Source organism: Passer domesticus, chromosome 6, assembly GCF_036417665.1.
Source record: "Passer domesticus isolate bPasDom1 chromosome 6, bPasDom1.hap1, whole genome shotgun sequence".
Lineage (NCBI taxonomy): Eukaryota > Metazoa > Chordata > Aves > Passeriformes > Passeridae > Passer > Passer domesticus.
The window spans coordinates 43,249,385-43,266,300 of NC_087479.1; the positions used below are offsets into that span (position 1 = coordinate 43,249,385).

The following is a 16,916-nucleotide window of genomic DNA, read 5'->3' on the forward strand; positions in this document are numbered from 1 at the left end:
TACCTGGTAGAACTACTAATATTCCCCACTGCAGTGCCAGATGACTCTCTTGTCTAAGGGTATTTCATGGATGTCTGTTTCTCCCTGAGCTGTCCAAAATGAGGTACTTGAGAGGACTTCCCCTTATCTGGGGTGGAGTGACATGTAACCTTTCCATACAGGCAGGATTTGCTCCACAGTTCACAAATAAACAGCTTTTCTGAATCACTTTTCTTTTACAAACTTCAGCAAAATATTCATACTGGGACCAGTGGGTTTGCATTCTGTGACAGATCAGAAGGATATGCCTTAGGTTTAGAAATATCTTCTAACATGAATCAATCTCAGCTCTGCCACAGCACAGATGTGTCCATCATGTCTCAGTAATGTTTTTATGAAAGAACTTAAGGGGACCATATGTCTTGCAATTTAGTGAAAGGATTATGTAAATCTACCTACTATTTTTTTCAGCTGATACACAAGTTTCTTTACAGTTTTATACTACATTTACATTTATCTTGTAATCTCAGAATAAATTTTCAAAGCGCTGCTTAAATGTTACTTAATGGAAGCAACAAGAGAGTACATAGATCCAGGGTGAAATGGATGAAGTGTCTACTCATCTCTATATCTGCACAATTTTACCACAGTAGTGGAGTTACAGACCTCTCATTCCCCTGTGAACCTGCATTTGAAAATAAAGATTACCTAGGTAGGTCTCCATAAAAAATCCATGATCAAATTCTTCATTTAGTTTTCTTCTGGGAATAGTGTACTATTTGAAAAGCCAGCAGGGCTTCAAATTGCAAAGTAGAATGTTCTTTTAAAAAAATTTGAATTCATTCCCTTGGGTCTTTCATTTCTGGATTTTTGTCTCTTGTTTTGTGATAAGTGGGTTTGTTTTCATCCCTATTCTCTTGGTTGCTTATGTCTATCTCCAGCCATGTAAGTGCTTTCAGTCCTTGTTCTCAGCATAGCATCTGTTCTGATTCTGCACCAGTTATATGAGAAAACTTTCTGAAAAGGACAGCACAGTCCACAGGTATCTAGGCTATGTCTACACATGCTCTGCAGCTGCTTTTTTCATCATTTGGGTCAAAAGTATTTATAGGACAGAAGGAAGATGTGAATACTCATTAAAGACAATGGCATCTTCCACTATTGTTTCAAACTTGCAACCTAGATCTACACCCTTATTAAAGTAAGGGAAGCCTGGACATCAAGAGGTTTCTATCACCTACTGATAGAAACACTGATTATTTCTGCTCTAAGAGCTTCTCCCCCTCAACAGACCAATCTGCAGGGAGAAGATGAGGAGGAAGCACTGTTGTTATGCAACAACCTGGCAATGGCTCAGAAAGATAACTCTTAAGAATTAGGACAACAGAAGGAAATTTATTTTTGCTTTTAGAAAGAAGTGCTTGTCGTACTCAGAATGTCAATTCCACTTTTTAAGGCTTGTTAGTAATGCAAACAATGTTTCAAATTCCCTTCAATCACCCTGTAAGAATGTAATCAACCTTTGTTTGCCAGCAGACATGCCAGAAATGAGCTTTGTCTCTCTATATCCTGGCTGTGTGACAACATATGAAAGTCTAATTGGTAAATGCTGCTTTCCCTGATAATGTTTAATAAAGAAACCCCTTCAGAGAGAAAAAATTAGAGAGTTTTGACAGTCGTCCTTCTCAGCGGGAGCACCCAAAGGAACTCCAGGCCATTGTAAGTTCTAGCCAGTACCTCACAGCTTGCTTAAGCTGCTGCTACAGCACTACTGGATGATGATCCTAATTAAGCTGCTAATTATGTTCTCTGTGGAGGTGATTAATTAGCAACAGGAAAGCCTTGGATACTGCCAACGGCACCATATATAGAGATAACTGAACAGGCAGTGGTACAAAAAAAAAAACAAACTGAGAAGACATTTTGAAATGCACCTCTCATATTATGAAGAATCAACTCCCTGGATGATATGGCTGACAATTTTACTGAAGTCCAGCATACTTTAATAACAGCATATTTGGAAAGTGAACAATACTCTTTAGTCCCTCCCTACCACATCCCAGAAAGTGATCACTAAATCTGTCAGCACTGCCGAGTTGGGAGTTTTTTGCTTATTGTGTACCATAGACATCAATTGTGAGTACAGAAAAAAATAATCTACTGGCACCATTCTGTTTTTAACTTTCAAGAGTGAAAGAAGTTCAAAGTTTTGTCTATAACTTTACTGTAGCCAAATGATGCCCAGCTATATATACACTGACAGCTATATATACACTGACACAGGTTTTACCACTTTCAGACACTACATTTCACAAAAATGCTGTTGATGGGGAGTTGAGAAGAGAGTGATAACAAAAAAAGCTTAAAAGCTAAATTTTGCAGTCTGCTCTAATTCTCATGCTTCAGGCTGTTAGTCCCAAAGAGCTGCCTAGTGTGAAATCATCTCAAGGCAGTGTTAAATGGATTGCAGAGACTGGAGAAGAAAAACAAGAAAGGGATTCACCAGCTGGGGGGGAGCCCCATACTTTAAAAAATCCACCTCATTTAACTCTGAATCCTCTTTCTCAACATGCTTTTTATGGATATAATGATAGGCTAAAATACAAATGGCGAGGCACAGATTATGAAAAGTAACAGATGTTGATATAATTTGCCAAAAAATTATTTAAATAATCAATAATTATGCTTGGCCTCAGCTTCAAAGTAACTGAGTCAATCAGGTTCTCCTCAGCCTCTGCAAGGTTACAGACAACTGGGACTTTGAAAAGACAAGTTTGCAGCACTTCAGTGCTCCAAGCTGGATTAGGATGAGACATTTATATCCTTGCCTATGAAGCCTCACCCACACATTTAATTAGTCCCGATTTAATTTTCTCTTGTATTTCTCTTGCATTTCTCTTGCACACACAAGATCTCCAGACATTCTTTAACCTATTTGGTACTTTATTCAAATATCACCTGTTATTACAGAGTTATCCCTCAAGCCCTGCAGCAAGACATTTGTAAGCAGTCCTGGAAAGTCCTGTTGCCAAAACATAGGCATTAGGCAGCATCCATCCATCCCTGGAGAAAGCCTGATCATCTCCATTGTTGCCTTAAGCTCCTTACAGTTAGAGATTAAATTCAGGGAGAAAGAGTGATTACAGTAGACCATGCCCATGCTGTCTCTACAGCTGGGGTTTAGGGCAGCAATTTCACTTTGCCAATCATGGTTTACGGTGCTGAAGTCCCACAATGCAAAGAAAGCATTGCCCCTATTTCAGGCTTTCAACTCAGTGCTGTCAAACAAAAGCAGCTACAATGAATTTGCATATTGGCCAAATCTCTGGGCTGCTTTTCCTACTTTTAAGAAGCAGTCATATTCATTCACACCTTAAAAGACACTGAACTTTGCCAGATAAATTGAAAAAAAAACCCCAAAAAAAACAAAATAAAACTTTGGTAACTAGAATGACTCTTCCAGGACATCTGCCAAAAAGCACTGGTTAGACGGGATGTTCTAACACCTATTTTCTATCGTGCTTCTCATACTGTCAGCTTTGAGCCAGTTGCCCTTAAGTGTGAATATTTATTGTATTAATGTACAGTTGCTAACTCAGCTAACTGATCTGCCCTTTAAAGCTAAGTGAAGCACAGAGGTATTGAACTGCTGCCAATAACAAGAAGAGATAAAGGTTTGTTGCAATTACTAGCAAGGTATGATATTTTTTACTGGGTAAAATAAGCTATGATATTTTTAAGCTTGTTTTGACAATATGAAGTCTTAAATCAATCATTTGTTCTGACATAAGGTGGCAGCATTTAAAAAGGTCAACAACAGAATGTATAATTTGTGTCACAATTTACCTCATTTATAAACTAACTGGAATTCTACAGAATTAATCTTTCATTAAGGTATTCACTACTGATATTATTCTAGATTACTTTAACATTACAAGCAATAGAAGTGACATAATTTTATATTTTAAATTGCATTTTGTTGCTATGGTTTCTACAGGACTAAGATTTTACCTCTCTTACTATGAAGCTATTGAGTGAATTTTGACATGTAAGACAACTATCAAACCATAAGTGCTATTTTCTGCACTTAGGAGTCAAGGAGAAATTTTTCAGCCTGACTCAACAACTATCTTCAAAGACCAGGGTTTCCCAGATATAAATTTGGATGTTGTTCACTTTCCTTGCAGCAGTTAGAAGGAACAATTAAGTTCAGGCTAGGCAGTGTTTCAATGTTATAAAATACAATCTAAAAGCATAGTGTTGTTAGTGAGCATTGTTGATACAGTCTCAATCTTCATTCAGGTAGTCTGTCTCAAATAAAGTGTGTTTTACCAGGGTTTTCCATATGTATGTGATTAACATTTACTCTTGGACACAAATACACAGAAATGACCCGAAAGCTGGAGAGAGGCAAGGTCTGTCACAGTACTGAATGCACTGAGTTATCCCCAAACTTAAGCAGAGCTGTTTTTATCACTGTTCTGCTTGATATTTTAGCACTGGGCTTAATTCTCATCAACCAGTTTGTGGCCTGTTTGGAACTATGGATATCTAACAATACCTTAATGAACTGGATACAGGCATTTCTCCTTGCATTATGACACAAGTGAAATGTGGGTTTGTGCTTCCAACAGTAAACTCCAGGGGCTTTTTAATAGATAATGCCAAATTTTAAGACATAAACATAGAAGAATGCCCTACAAAGGGAAAAATGGGCACATATGAACACTGCACTGAAAAAAAATCTTTGACATCTGTACCTGATCTGGGACTGCTGTTTTACTCCCTCCTTTCTGAAAGGTTGGAGAAAGAATACTTGCTGTAAACCTGACTTAGGTTGGTTTATTATTTTCTTGTGAGATACTGGAAATCTCTAAGCCCTCGGACTTCACAGGAATTCAGGACACAGAGGAAGGAAAGACTAATCCAAACTTTACTGTTAGAGTGACAGTAGACAATCAAGACCAATCAAGTGGCAATAACTAAGAAAGCAAGCATCAAAGCCCTGCAGTTTCTGTCTGTGACCTCAAGAAAATCCCTTAATCTGTGTGGCCTGGTTTCCTTGTACAGTCACAGGTATAGATGAGGAAAATGAATTTAAACACTAAAAGGTTGTCACTTCTGGTTGTAATAAAGACCACAGAAGGACCTATGACAGACAACTAACCTAACCTAACAATGCTAGACATTAGCATTCCATTTACTTTTTGGAGGTGGGAGGGTTAAAATTATTATAGATGTACAGAACAGTTCAACACAACTCAAAATGCTCCTAATTGGAATTTTTAAAGAAGTTCACTGTGAATTCAGAATTAGTCTAATCTATTTTAAGCTCAAGATGAAATTGTTTTAATAGGTAGGGACAGCATTTTCATTAAATATTTCCAGTTTAAAGCACTGTCTCTTAGCACCCGCATTACTTTACAAAAAAAACTTTTGTAATGACAGTAATTTCAATACAAAATAGAAATGCATTAATATGGGGAGATGTTGCTAACAGGAAGCGCTCTGTACTTCTAGAAAAGCTTGGGGAAAAAAAACCTTCACCAGGACGAAGTACAATAAATATTCCCCTTAATTTATTATTTCATTACCTCTTAGAGTGGGGAAATTAGTACTTCAGTTTGGGGAATTGGGGCAATGTGGGGAATTTCCTAGCAATAGAAGAACTGAGTAAGATCATCTCTGTTAGGGGAGAGGGAGTTCTTTAATCAATGTTCACACACTTGCGTTCAGAGAGAGAAAACTATGGTGAATACGAAGGGGGGAAACCTACCACTGCATGTTTCTTCATCTGTGTCTACATCTTCCAAGTGTAAGTACTTGTCCACCTGCCATGAAAACCCAAACGGGAAAATAGAGAAAAATACATCAATTCCATTCCTTATAGCACAATCCAGAGCAAAGCAAAAATGCACTAAATTGTCTACTTCATCTTTTCCATTTTCCCCTGCATTTTTCCAAGAAAGCATATGAGTTTTCTTTGAAATGTGTAACCCAAAAAAAGTACTTTTAGGTATAGTCAAAGATTGACTGCCAAAATTGCCCCATATCAACTTAAGTGATGGAAAGGAAGCTCAAGCTGTACAGTAATTTTCTCAGGAACTTAGTGGGAAGATGGAGAAGTAAAATATTTTCATAGGAAAATGATGCATGATAAGTTACTATGCAATTTTGCAAGCTCATTTCACATGGCACAAAGAGAATACATGCTGCAGGCAAACTGGAGCTTGATCCTTCTGTTTTGACACTAATGGTGAATTGATTAGGAAAAAAAAACCTAAGAATTATTACATTTCTATTATTTCACCTGGGGCTTTACTCTACTGTCTTCTCAGGCTAATGTCCCTTGAACAATCTAAACTATTTAAAACATACCCAAAGACAAGACATTTCTCATTTCAGGTATCACTCTGAATAGATACACAGGGTGTGAATAAAAGGTTTTTCCCAGCCTATCTGCAAATAGTGTTTCCATGGAGGATTGACTACATGCCCTGGATTTTCTTCTGTGTTTCCATGAAGTAATTAAAGATGCTCTCAGATAATTTTTTTCAACCTGGTTTGAAAACAGTCTCAAGACTTACATAACCTTTACACTTTAAAAGTACATATTCACTAACATCAGAAAAAATTTTGGACTGCTCTCCTTCTTCTTTCCCACAGATGGGAAATCAGCAAATTGCAAGTAATTTGTAAATTAATACAGGAAAAATCAGTCATGTTCTGCTCATAATCCCCACTTTGAAGAAAACCTCACCTTCACTCTTTCAGACAGACTGAGATTATTTCCATCAGAGACACCAGCTGTTGAGCTCTCACTCATCATTGCCTGTAAATAGATGGGCAGAAATACTTACATGCATGAAAAAGAATCAAAATCACAACCAAAGCTCCTACTGATTTATACATAGTTCACAGAATCACAGAATGGGTAAGGTCAGAAGGCACCACTGCAGGTCTCGTTGACCCTGCTCAAGAAGGGTCCCCTAGAACACATTACTCAGTTTTACAGATGTTGTATATAAATTTTTTTAAGAAGTTAATGGAATGCTCCTGAAAAGAGAACAAGTACAGGTAATTCTATGAAAACCTACACGGGACCAGACTTAATCAATTGGAACAACAGTGCAAGTAATCATAGCATGCCTAAAAAGCAACATTTAGAACTGTTTTTAAAACAGTATTTTCCCCATTTTCCTTTCTTAGGGCAGGCTTAAAGGTTACAGTGGTCAACTTAATGCATTACAGCCTCCTCCTGCTACTACACTGCACTTTTTCTGCTGCATTCTACTATTATTGTATTTGTTTCTTAAACTGCTAGTGTGACAAAAACGTGCAGGCATGTCTGAAGCTTTTTCTTCTTTAAAAACAAAGACATACATAAAGGTTTATGGAAGTTCCATCACAAAGAGGATAATGGAAGTTGTACATTGCTTTATTTGGCAGAAAGACAATTCAACATGACTAAAGTAAGAGACACAAAGACAAATTATAGCAATGAGGAACCAATAATTCTTACGGAAAAAAATGGCAAAAAATACTGTCATTAGTATTACACAATCAACTGACAGAACATTGTTTTAAAAGCCGTGCTTGATTCTACCTCAAAGACATGTCCTAGCAAGGAGGAAAGTGGCAGCTTGTGATCTGAGGCCTGGCAGGCCCATTATTTGAAAGCACTTCAGTGTGTGCTCAACAAACACAAAAGGAGCTGCTACTTATTTTTTAATAAAAGTTTAATGAAGAGCAATTTTGAGTACAGACTAAATCACAGCCTAATTGTTTGTTATTCAGGCAGGAAGACAGAAGTTCTTAAAAAGTTGACTCCGATTTCCATCTCCCTTCCAGACGATGTCTGTTGTTTTCCTGTCCCTACACATTAAATCCCCAATCCCTTATGTTTCAGAAGATCAAAAATGCCCCTGGCCTGCCTACTGTTTACTTCAGGCAGTAACATAGCTTCAGGAACACAGAACTCTTGTACTTCCTAAAATCTACAAGAAACAAATAAACCTGTCCATGCTGGCATCCATAATCTCAGGATTTTTTGTTTCCTTTTTGCCAACCTCTACCACAAACTGAAGTCTCCAGTGAAAGCATTACTTAGCTCCTTGCAGGGTGCCTTATTTGTTAGTCAGATTATGGCAGCTCTTCAGCAGGGCAAATGCCACTGCCAAACGCGATCTCTGCAGGTGCCTCTCTAAGCATTTAACACTTAGGTAGTATTTTAAATATTTGCCTCACATAGGATAAATACCACTAGCCTCTAACATTTGGACAGTGTATCTCTCCATATTTTCATCTGTTTAAATGTGGTGCTTGTCCACATGGACAAATGTTAACTCATTACCTCATTCTCATTTGCCATCCGTGGTGGAAATGACCCCCACATTTCTTTGCTTCTTTCAGGTGAGCCATCCTGTTTATTTCTGTCTGGTAATTCAGAAGTAAAACTTTTTTTTCTTAAGGAGTCCCCTTTACTTCCCTGAATTGTCTTTCCTTCTTTCTCTGCAAGCAGAATCACACCAGATCAGGTAACATAATGCACTATCCAAGAAAAAGAAAAGCATGTCTATAATTACATTTACTATTGACTTTTTTACACATTCACTTTTCCTCTCATGAAAGCTTCCATGTACAACATACACATGTATTTTATGTATAAAATAAAACTTTAGCATAAAACCTTACCAGACTTTACCATAAAACTGAATATGCAGTTTGAACTTCAATTGCCCACAGTCCCATCTATTCCTCAGTACTGAAGAATTCATTATCACAAAAGTTTATGCAAGATACAGAAAACTTCATAAAATCAACCAAGAATTTAAATACCCCAAAAAGCAAGACAGTAAGGTTACACCTTACTGCATCCAGAAGCTAACAGCACATGCATGGAAGTATGGATTTCCAAACCCACACTGAATAGCTGGGTTGTTTTTTTTCTTCAACCTGGCAAAAAAATAAAGTAATCACAGCCAAAATACAAATGCAGTACTTTTTATTTCAGAAGTCCCATTACTGAATAAGCAGCAGCTATAGGTCAGTCAATGACAATGAAATTCACACCACATGTTCTTAATGAAAAATAAATGCTCATTTAATTAAGCTTTTTGGGTTTAGTTTGAAAAACTTACTTTGCAACAATAAGAAACACTGCACTGAATTTCTAAAGCATAATTATGTATTATAAGCATTGAAGTAACTCTTGTGGAGAGTTTTAATGATGCCTTTGGGGTTGCTACATTGAGCCATACAGCAAAGAATTATTAATCCCCGGGGACAGCTCTGTGCTGCAGTTACTGTGACACGCAGAAAGGGCTGGCAGGCTGGGCATAACCTGAAGTCCACACTTACAAGGGTCAGGGTTCATAAAAAGCAAACTGCACCACACCAGAGCAATCTAGCAAACAGGTTTCAATGCTCAGATAACAGATCCTCTGCACAATTCCTAAATTCCAGGTCTCTGCAACATCTTGCTTCTCCCTGCTTCTTTTGCAAGTATTTTCCTGAAACAGTATTTGGATACGGCAGTACAAATGAGCCATCACTTTTTTTCCAACATTCTCTTTTTAAGCCATGGAGATGAAGCAGTATTAGACATGCAACTCTCTTTTAAATTCTTGACTGGTAAAATGGTCACCTACTATTTGAAGATAATTTTACTGTCACCCTACTTTACAGGAAGAAATAGATGGCTAGTTCAAAAACTTCAATCTTTTTTTGCTTCAGCTGTAAAACAGGACAGACTTCCTGTTTTATCCTAAGAATCTGCAAGTTTTATCTTAAAGACTGACAAGCCACAAAAGAATATTAATGTATTTTGGGGCAAATGTGTATTGGCAAATAATGCAGGCGAACATCTGCAGACCAGCAGAATACCAACAGGGCCTGAGGACCAGCTCAGGGTCCTCCCTGTGCACATCAGGAGATTTCTGTATGAGAAGTGATAAAAAGATTCTGGAAGCCATACACTTTTCTCACCAGACCAACAGAGACACAAAAAAAAATCACTGCAATGACCAGAAGCATAATTCATAGAGCCAAATTACTCTGAGTAAACATGACATTCCTGCAGTAGCCCAAGTTTTTCTTGTATACCACTGTGATCATTCTTCTAGGCTATAAATTGGATCATCCTTCTCAAAAATATAGCTTCTGAGTTCTCCAGAGAAAATAATACCACTTTTAGCACCAAAAGACCTATGACACATATTTGGGCAGTTATAATTAGGCACACCTATGAGCTGACAAACTTGCTTTATTAGGTTATATATTTTCTGGACACCTGAGCTATTGTCACAGCTAAAAAGCTAGATGGATTAAATGAGCTAGTAAGAAATCAAGTGCATTCAGAGTATTTATGTGCCATTTACCAACCCCAGACTAACTACAGCTTAGAAGCACTACCCCTTTTCCTAAGAGATCAGTCATAAACTTTTGACAGAAACCTTTTTCTGGTTAAGACCATTGCAAAGTTATTGGGTTAGAGAATATTAAACAATACATTTGATGAAACATTCAGCACTGCAATGTGATACTAGATTCATGACTGCTTGTGAAGAATAATTCGTAAGAAAAATGTCTAAGCAACGCAAAGCACTTGTTAAATGCAATTCTGTGGACAGAATATCAACTGTGCAACCATGTGCATAATGAGGCAATGCCATATAAATTAAAGGGGGGCAGGTGATTCAAACATTATGCTGCCAGCCTTGAGCACAGTCCCTCAGGACCAGTAATAGCCAACTTCAGCTGCACAAAGCAGCTCCTGAGACCTACAGTCTCCCAATGCATGCACCAAATAACTGGCCCCTTTGAAGCAGTACCTGCAATGAACTTAAAAAATATTATCTAAAAAAAACACACAGAAGTTGTTTTAAAGTTAAAAGAAACTACAGTCTAAAGACAAGCATCACAGGTGTATTTCTTTGATAGTGTTCTGAATTTCAACCATTTCTGTCCTTACTTTTTGAAGAGACGGGGAAGAAGGAAGGATGGCATTCCAGCCAGCAAGAGGATCACTCTGCCCTTCCCCTGACTAAATGATAATTGACTCATTATTCACAGTCACAGCTCTCAACCTGCCAAGATCCTGTTGTAGAACACAGACCTTCACAATATGTGATAAAAATCAAAAATAAGGGATACAAACACAACAAAATGTAGCAGAGGAAGAAAGTTGAAATGATACAAAGATTCACATATTTATTCTGCAGACAGATTCTGTCTCACTTTTTAGTCATTTCACTGTCAGTATCTTAAAAATGAAATAACAAGCCAACTTAGATCTCTGGAAAAGTACATCTGAGTCTCTCAAGAGCAATATCCATCATAATTGTGTGTCACTACGAGCATGGTGCAGACTTCAGAAACATGTTTCAATCAAAAAGGATATCCAGCTTGATAAATTCTTTTCTCTCTTGCTATCTATCCTCTATATTGCCTAAAATTCTCTTTGTCTTCCAATTTGGACGGGAATTTTTTGAGAATGTCTAGTGATTACCCACATATTTCAAAGAATAATGGAGTCACTTACCACAAAACCAGAGAAGAGAGCTACCTGTATTATCAGGAAAAACTTACTGTCAGTGAAATCTCTCAGATGACATAGTAGCCCCCGCAGAATGATAAAATTCTCATGGTCTGAATAATTTCAAAGCCAGACCAGACACAGCAATCAATAACATACCATCAAATACATGGCTTGGGATAATACACTGAACAAAACAATTCAAACTAACAGGTACTTCCCACCTTTTTTCCATTGGATTAATTAATTTCAAAAACAAAAACTTGTTGAGATTTAGAAACAGGTCCCTTTAGTTACAAAACAGCAGCAACAACAACAAACACACAGCAAAGCTACTATTTTAGTTCCAATCTACTTTTTTGTCCTCAAATCCTGGACTGAGGACCAGCAGAAGGCTTATGAATCCCTTAAATCTATTCCAAGCTATGCTTTGATTGAAAACCTGTAATTCAAATATTACAGTGACTTTCTTCAGGACTCTTGAACAAAAAAACAACAAAAACAATTTTACTCACAGTACTATAATAACTGTCTTGAGCAGAGATAACATATACAAATGCCATGTTCATTCACTTTCTCCATTCTTCAAACACACCTTCAGCAAACATTTTAAAACAAGAAACAAGGCTGTCACTGAAATGATTCCATAAAATACCACTCTGACATGTTCACAAGGTGGCCACACACTCTAGAACTACCTGTATTTAACTATTTGTAACTATGTAAACCATTGTACAGCACTGCATTCATTTACCCTAAATTACAAGCTGTAAGAGGAAAACAAGAAATTTCAAGGCTAAAAATCCAGTTTGCTGAGGAGATAATTTTTAGAACGTTTTATTAATTTTTGTCAACTCAATCAAAGCAGCTCCTGCATCTTCTGCAGTAACCCTGTGAAAGTGTAACCTTAGCAAAATTTGCAGCCTTCCTATGTTTGTATATTGTCCTGCTGGGAATAGAACATAGTGTTTTAAAGTTACTTAGCTTAAAAAAGCCATTCTGATTTATGTTAACCAGATACCTTTCCATTTCCATATATTTTTATATATAAATTGCTGTGTATCAATGCAGTTTGACTTTTCAACACAAGAAATATCCCACATAGTATGTACCTGGAGGATTTCAGTACTAGAGTCCTATATGCCTGTCTAAAATTAAGAGCAATTCAGGTGTAATTCAGATGCCCAAACTTCATCATGTAGTCCTGCTTTAAGAGTCTAAGGGCTTAGCCTCCTGATGCCACCCAAAAAGGCAGTGGATGCCTTACAGGTATTGTACCATATCTGCCCACACTCAGCATCTGCACTGTCTATCCCATTACTGTCTGAATTCATGTGAGGTACATTCCAATCTCACTCCATCAAAATCTGCACTCATTTCAATGGCAGTGATCTCACAGTAGTACTCAGCAAGGAGAACTCCTTTACAGCCAATAACTTGCCTAAAACATTTACCTCAGCGTGCAAATTAATATTTGTAACACAAAAATTCAGCTGGTGCACCCTTTTCCCCTAAAGTCTTTGATCTTATCCTGATTAAATGACAATCAATCAGCATAAAGTATTGTTAGCCTTTTTTTCCCCCACTTAGAAAAGGTCAAGTTTTACTATAATCAGTAATATGGGCTTGATTTTTCTATTTAAATTTACCCATTTGTTAAGGAAAGTCCACTGCATTAATTCCTCAGGGAGGATAAATATCTATTCTGTGGACTGGGACAAGTAATTTCAGTGGAACTAACTCTAACCTAACAGGGTAAACTCTTTAGTCCTGATATTTACTTTTGACTGCCATTTTTGGATACTTATTGTAGTATGTTTAAAAGTAAGTCAGGAAAGGACTTTTTTATGCGCTCCTTCAGGGGAAAGATGAATGACTGCTACTATCAAGTATATTTCAGCCACTCTCACAGACCTACTCTAGCTTAATGTACAGCCATACTTCTCTAAAACCAACTGAGCTCCTAATTTTCAAAAATTTAGCTGTTTTTTTATTGTGTCAGTATCTCTTCCTTTGCACTTAATGGAACATATGTGTTCTGGTTTTATGTAGTGTTTGTCTGTATCAATATCTATGTCTCTGTTGTGCTTTTGATAGTCTCAGTGTTAGAGAAAGGGCAGTATTTCCTGTTTATTCCTTGTTCACCCCATCTGATCATTTAAAAATTCATATGAATCTTTCACAGCTCAGCAGTGCTGTTGCTGGATACCTTCTCCATTTGAATACTAATGCTGTCAGTTAAATAGCAAAGCAAATGTGCACTTCATCATTTCAGTAGCTTGTACTAGCAAAATCCTGTTTCTTTCTACAGATGTACAAGAACTCCAGACTTCTTTCTGAGTTTGGGCTATACTAAGCCATACTTTGAACCTTTTGAGTTTATTTCTTAAATACTTGGGTTTTCTGGGGTTCTTTTTTTTTTCCTACAGTCAAAGAAACCGCAAATTTGCCTATAGTTCTCCTCAGCACAAGGAAAATACATTAAATACATATGTTGGGAGCACTTTAAAAGAACATGTCATAAATCAGGACAGGATCAATCTTGAGGACTGTCCGTGTGCTTGCATCCTAAAAGAATTCAGCACTAATAGGCAAGCAGGTAAGTGCTGTGAGAAACAAGCAAATTGTATATAATTAAAGCATCTGACATCTTCATACAAAGTATTCCTTTCTTAACATGTAATATAAAAAAAAAGATGACAGCAGGTGGGAACAAAATAAAATGTTAGAAGGCCCAAGTGTTTTGAAAATGCTGGAATTTGGACATTATAATCACAACATTAAGGCATCCCTAAAAGGCCTGACTTATTTTTTTAAGGCAAATGCCTACTTTTTTGAAATCAGGCACTTCTATTTAATTTTGTACTGAAGACTGAAAAGTACCCAATTCTTCAAAGAGTTCAGCACTTAATTGGAAGTGAGGTCACTCGACTTCTGATTGTCCTGTTGAGTCACTCACACAGCTCTGATCTCTGACATTATTTTCTTTGTGTCATTTCCACACGTTTCCACATGGGCTTCCTCCGCTCACTGCAATACATGAAACTAAGCCAACAGCTGCATTTAGTGCAATTTGATGCCTTTCTAGGCAAGGTGATGAGGTAGAGCAGAATTCACTCTGTGTTACTGCTTTTTATATTACCAGAATTCAATCACTGCCAATATGCCACTATAGGATAGAAACTCTGCCAAAGTATCAACAGCAAAATTACTAAATATTTTCCTATGTTCTAAAAAATCTCAGTTATGCAAGAGAGTGAAAATACTTTTTTTTAAATCTGAAATACTCTTCAGAAATTGTTTAGTAATAAAGATATCACAGGAAACAAAGAATTGCTATTAGGGAAGCACACTGTTCAAGGGCTGTTCAAGTTTCCAGGAGTCTGAGTGCCTCTGTGCTTATCTGATGCTGCCACTGAGCTACTGTGCAAATGTACATTTCCCTTCTTTTGGCCTATTTTTTTCTGTCTATACAATTGAGATGAAGTATCTTGCAGAGCAAATACCAGGACAACCAATATCCATAAAACAGATCAGTTATTATTATTTCAAAAATAAACTATTAAGTTTGCATTTCTATGTCTGGGATTTTTTCTACATTTAGGGGCTCTGTATGGTATTTGATTTTATACTACATTGAATAAAGGCTACACAGAGATAGCTACTGAATTTATAATCAATAGAAAACTGCAAATTTTGTCTCCCAACCAATTCTATCAAATGATCCAGCACAACACATCAATAAAAAGCTCTGAATTGACGCTGCTTCCCTATTTCATGCCCTGTTTAAGTTCCCTGGGGATGACAGATTAATTTAATTTGTTTTACTGAACTGTCTAGTTGCTTTTATTGGCAAATCTACTCATAGGTTGAAATTTCTCTTGGGGTTAGCATTGTCCTACTGGTCCATTTTTAAAACAAAAGTGCATTCACTGTCACTTCTCATACAGTTCTCTGCTATGCTTTCTGCTGTGAAGACTGACGTTTGCAAAGTGCCCCCACTGACACTTATATGGGAAGTTTAAATTTGTTGTTTTTCCTAAATGTGGTTCATGTAAAAAGGAAGCAGACAGCTATAGTCAAATGGACTGTGAACTGAATACCTTGCCCGCCTTTCACTGGGGAATTAAGTTAATCTGAGCACAACACAGAATATGGCCCTGGCACGGCACCTGTAAGCACAGAAGTGATCAGTCACTTCCAAACTTCCTCCACTTGACAGTTCATTCAGCACACAAGCATCAAAACAACAGCACCAAGGCTAAGAAGTTTCAATCCAAGCTTCAATCCATTAGATGGGTCTAATCAAGCTCCCTGGACTTCATCACACTGCCAGGCAGTGGGAGGTGTACGAAATACAGCATAATTAACAGCAGGAATGGAATTCATTTAATCCTAGTGGTAAAATGCCCAGAACCATGGAAAAAATGCAAATCTTAACTTGGATTTGGGAAAGAATTTTGTTCATGGCAGCATTTTCCTATCCAGCTGAGTGATTCCTAATCCCATATTTTTAGAAATGTGAGAGGAGTAATTTAAAATCTAGATGAAAATTTTGAAGCTTGGACCATTTGGGGGCTTTTTTCTGTATTTTTTGTACAAGGTCAAATGAGATATTTTATGCTCCAGTGAATTTCCCATTTCTCCTCTGAGTTTTAAAATATAAGCAGATGCTGTCTTCTGATTTTGAGCACCATAGCTCTGCACCAGATTTCAAACACTTTCCCTGAGATTTGAAAGAGTCTTTTGTCCTCTGTGGCAACTTTTTGAAAGCAGTATTGGATGGATTTCCATGAGATTTCATCCAAAGTTTTTCTAGAAAGTGTGTAGTTTTGAACACACCACTCATTGACCACATCTGCAGAAATCTGTATCATCCACTCCTTTGTAAATTCAGCTTTTCTGAGCCTCCTTCAACTGCAAAGCTTTACAGCGAGTATGAAAGATCTCATCTTCCTGGATTCATGCTGTAATTTACTAAATTACATTCCCATGGGTTCACCAGCCCTTTTGGCCATATATTCATCTTGTTAATATTATCCCTATGACAAAAAACACACTTGGGATGCTCTAAATAGGAAAAATAAAGAGACCTAACTGGAATCTTATCCTAGCCCTCAAATGCCCATCCATTACAGAATCAATAAAAAAGGTTTTAAAAAAAATCCACTTATGGAGGAAGTACTCCTATAATTTTAAAATATTATTTCATTAAGCTATATAGGTCATGTTCTGTTGGAGCAGTATATTCTATATGCTGAGGTCAGAGTTTTAAAAATATATTTACGTATGATTATCTATTTTCCATCAGATTTGTAAACGTGAGGAAATAGTCTTACTGTAGGATTTACTTGTCAATTAGTCTATGAACTCTCATTTTCTCACTGCACCAAACACATTT

At 37.1% G+C, this 16,916-nt stretch overlaps 2 protein-coding genes across 32 annotated transcripts in view; one reads left to right on the top strand and one right to left on the bottom strand.

Annotated features, from left to right (window-relative positions):
* Positions 1-16,916, bottom strand: part of IFTAP (intraflagellar transport associated protein) — a 39,180-nt gene that overhangs the window by 7,762 nt on the left and 14,502 nt on the right. For all 31 annotated transcript variants that reach the window (XM_064425002.1, XM_064424988.1, XM_064424985.1 and 28 more), the window contains 3 exons: positions 8,333-8,490; positions 6,740-6,811; positions 5,756-5,810 (listed from right to left, as the gene is read on the bottom strand). In XM_064425002.1, coding sequence (XP_064281072.1) covers positions 5,756-5,810; positions 6,740-6,811; positions 8,333-8,490 — 285 coding nt within the window. The remainder of the gene's footprint in view (positions 1-5,755; positions 5,811-6,739; positions 6,812-8,332; positions 8,491-16,916) is intronic.
* RAG2 (recombination activating 2) overlaps positions 1-16,916 on the top strand; it is a 40,266-nt gene that overhangs the window by 6,177 nt on the left and 17,173 nt on the right. The window lies entirely within an intron of this gene.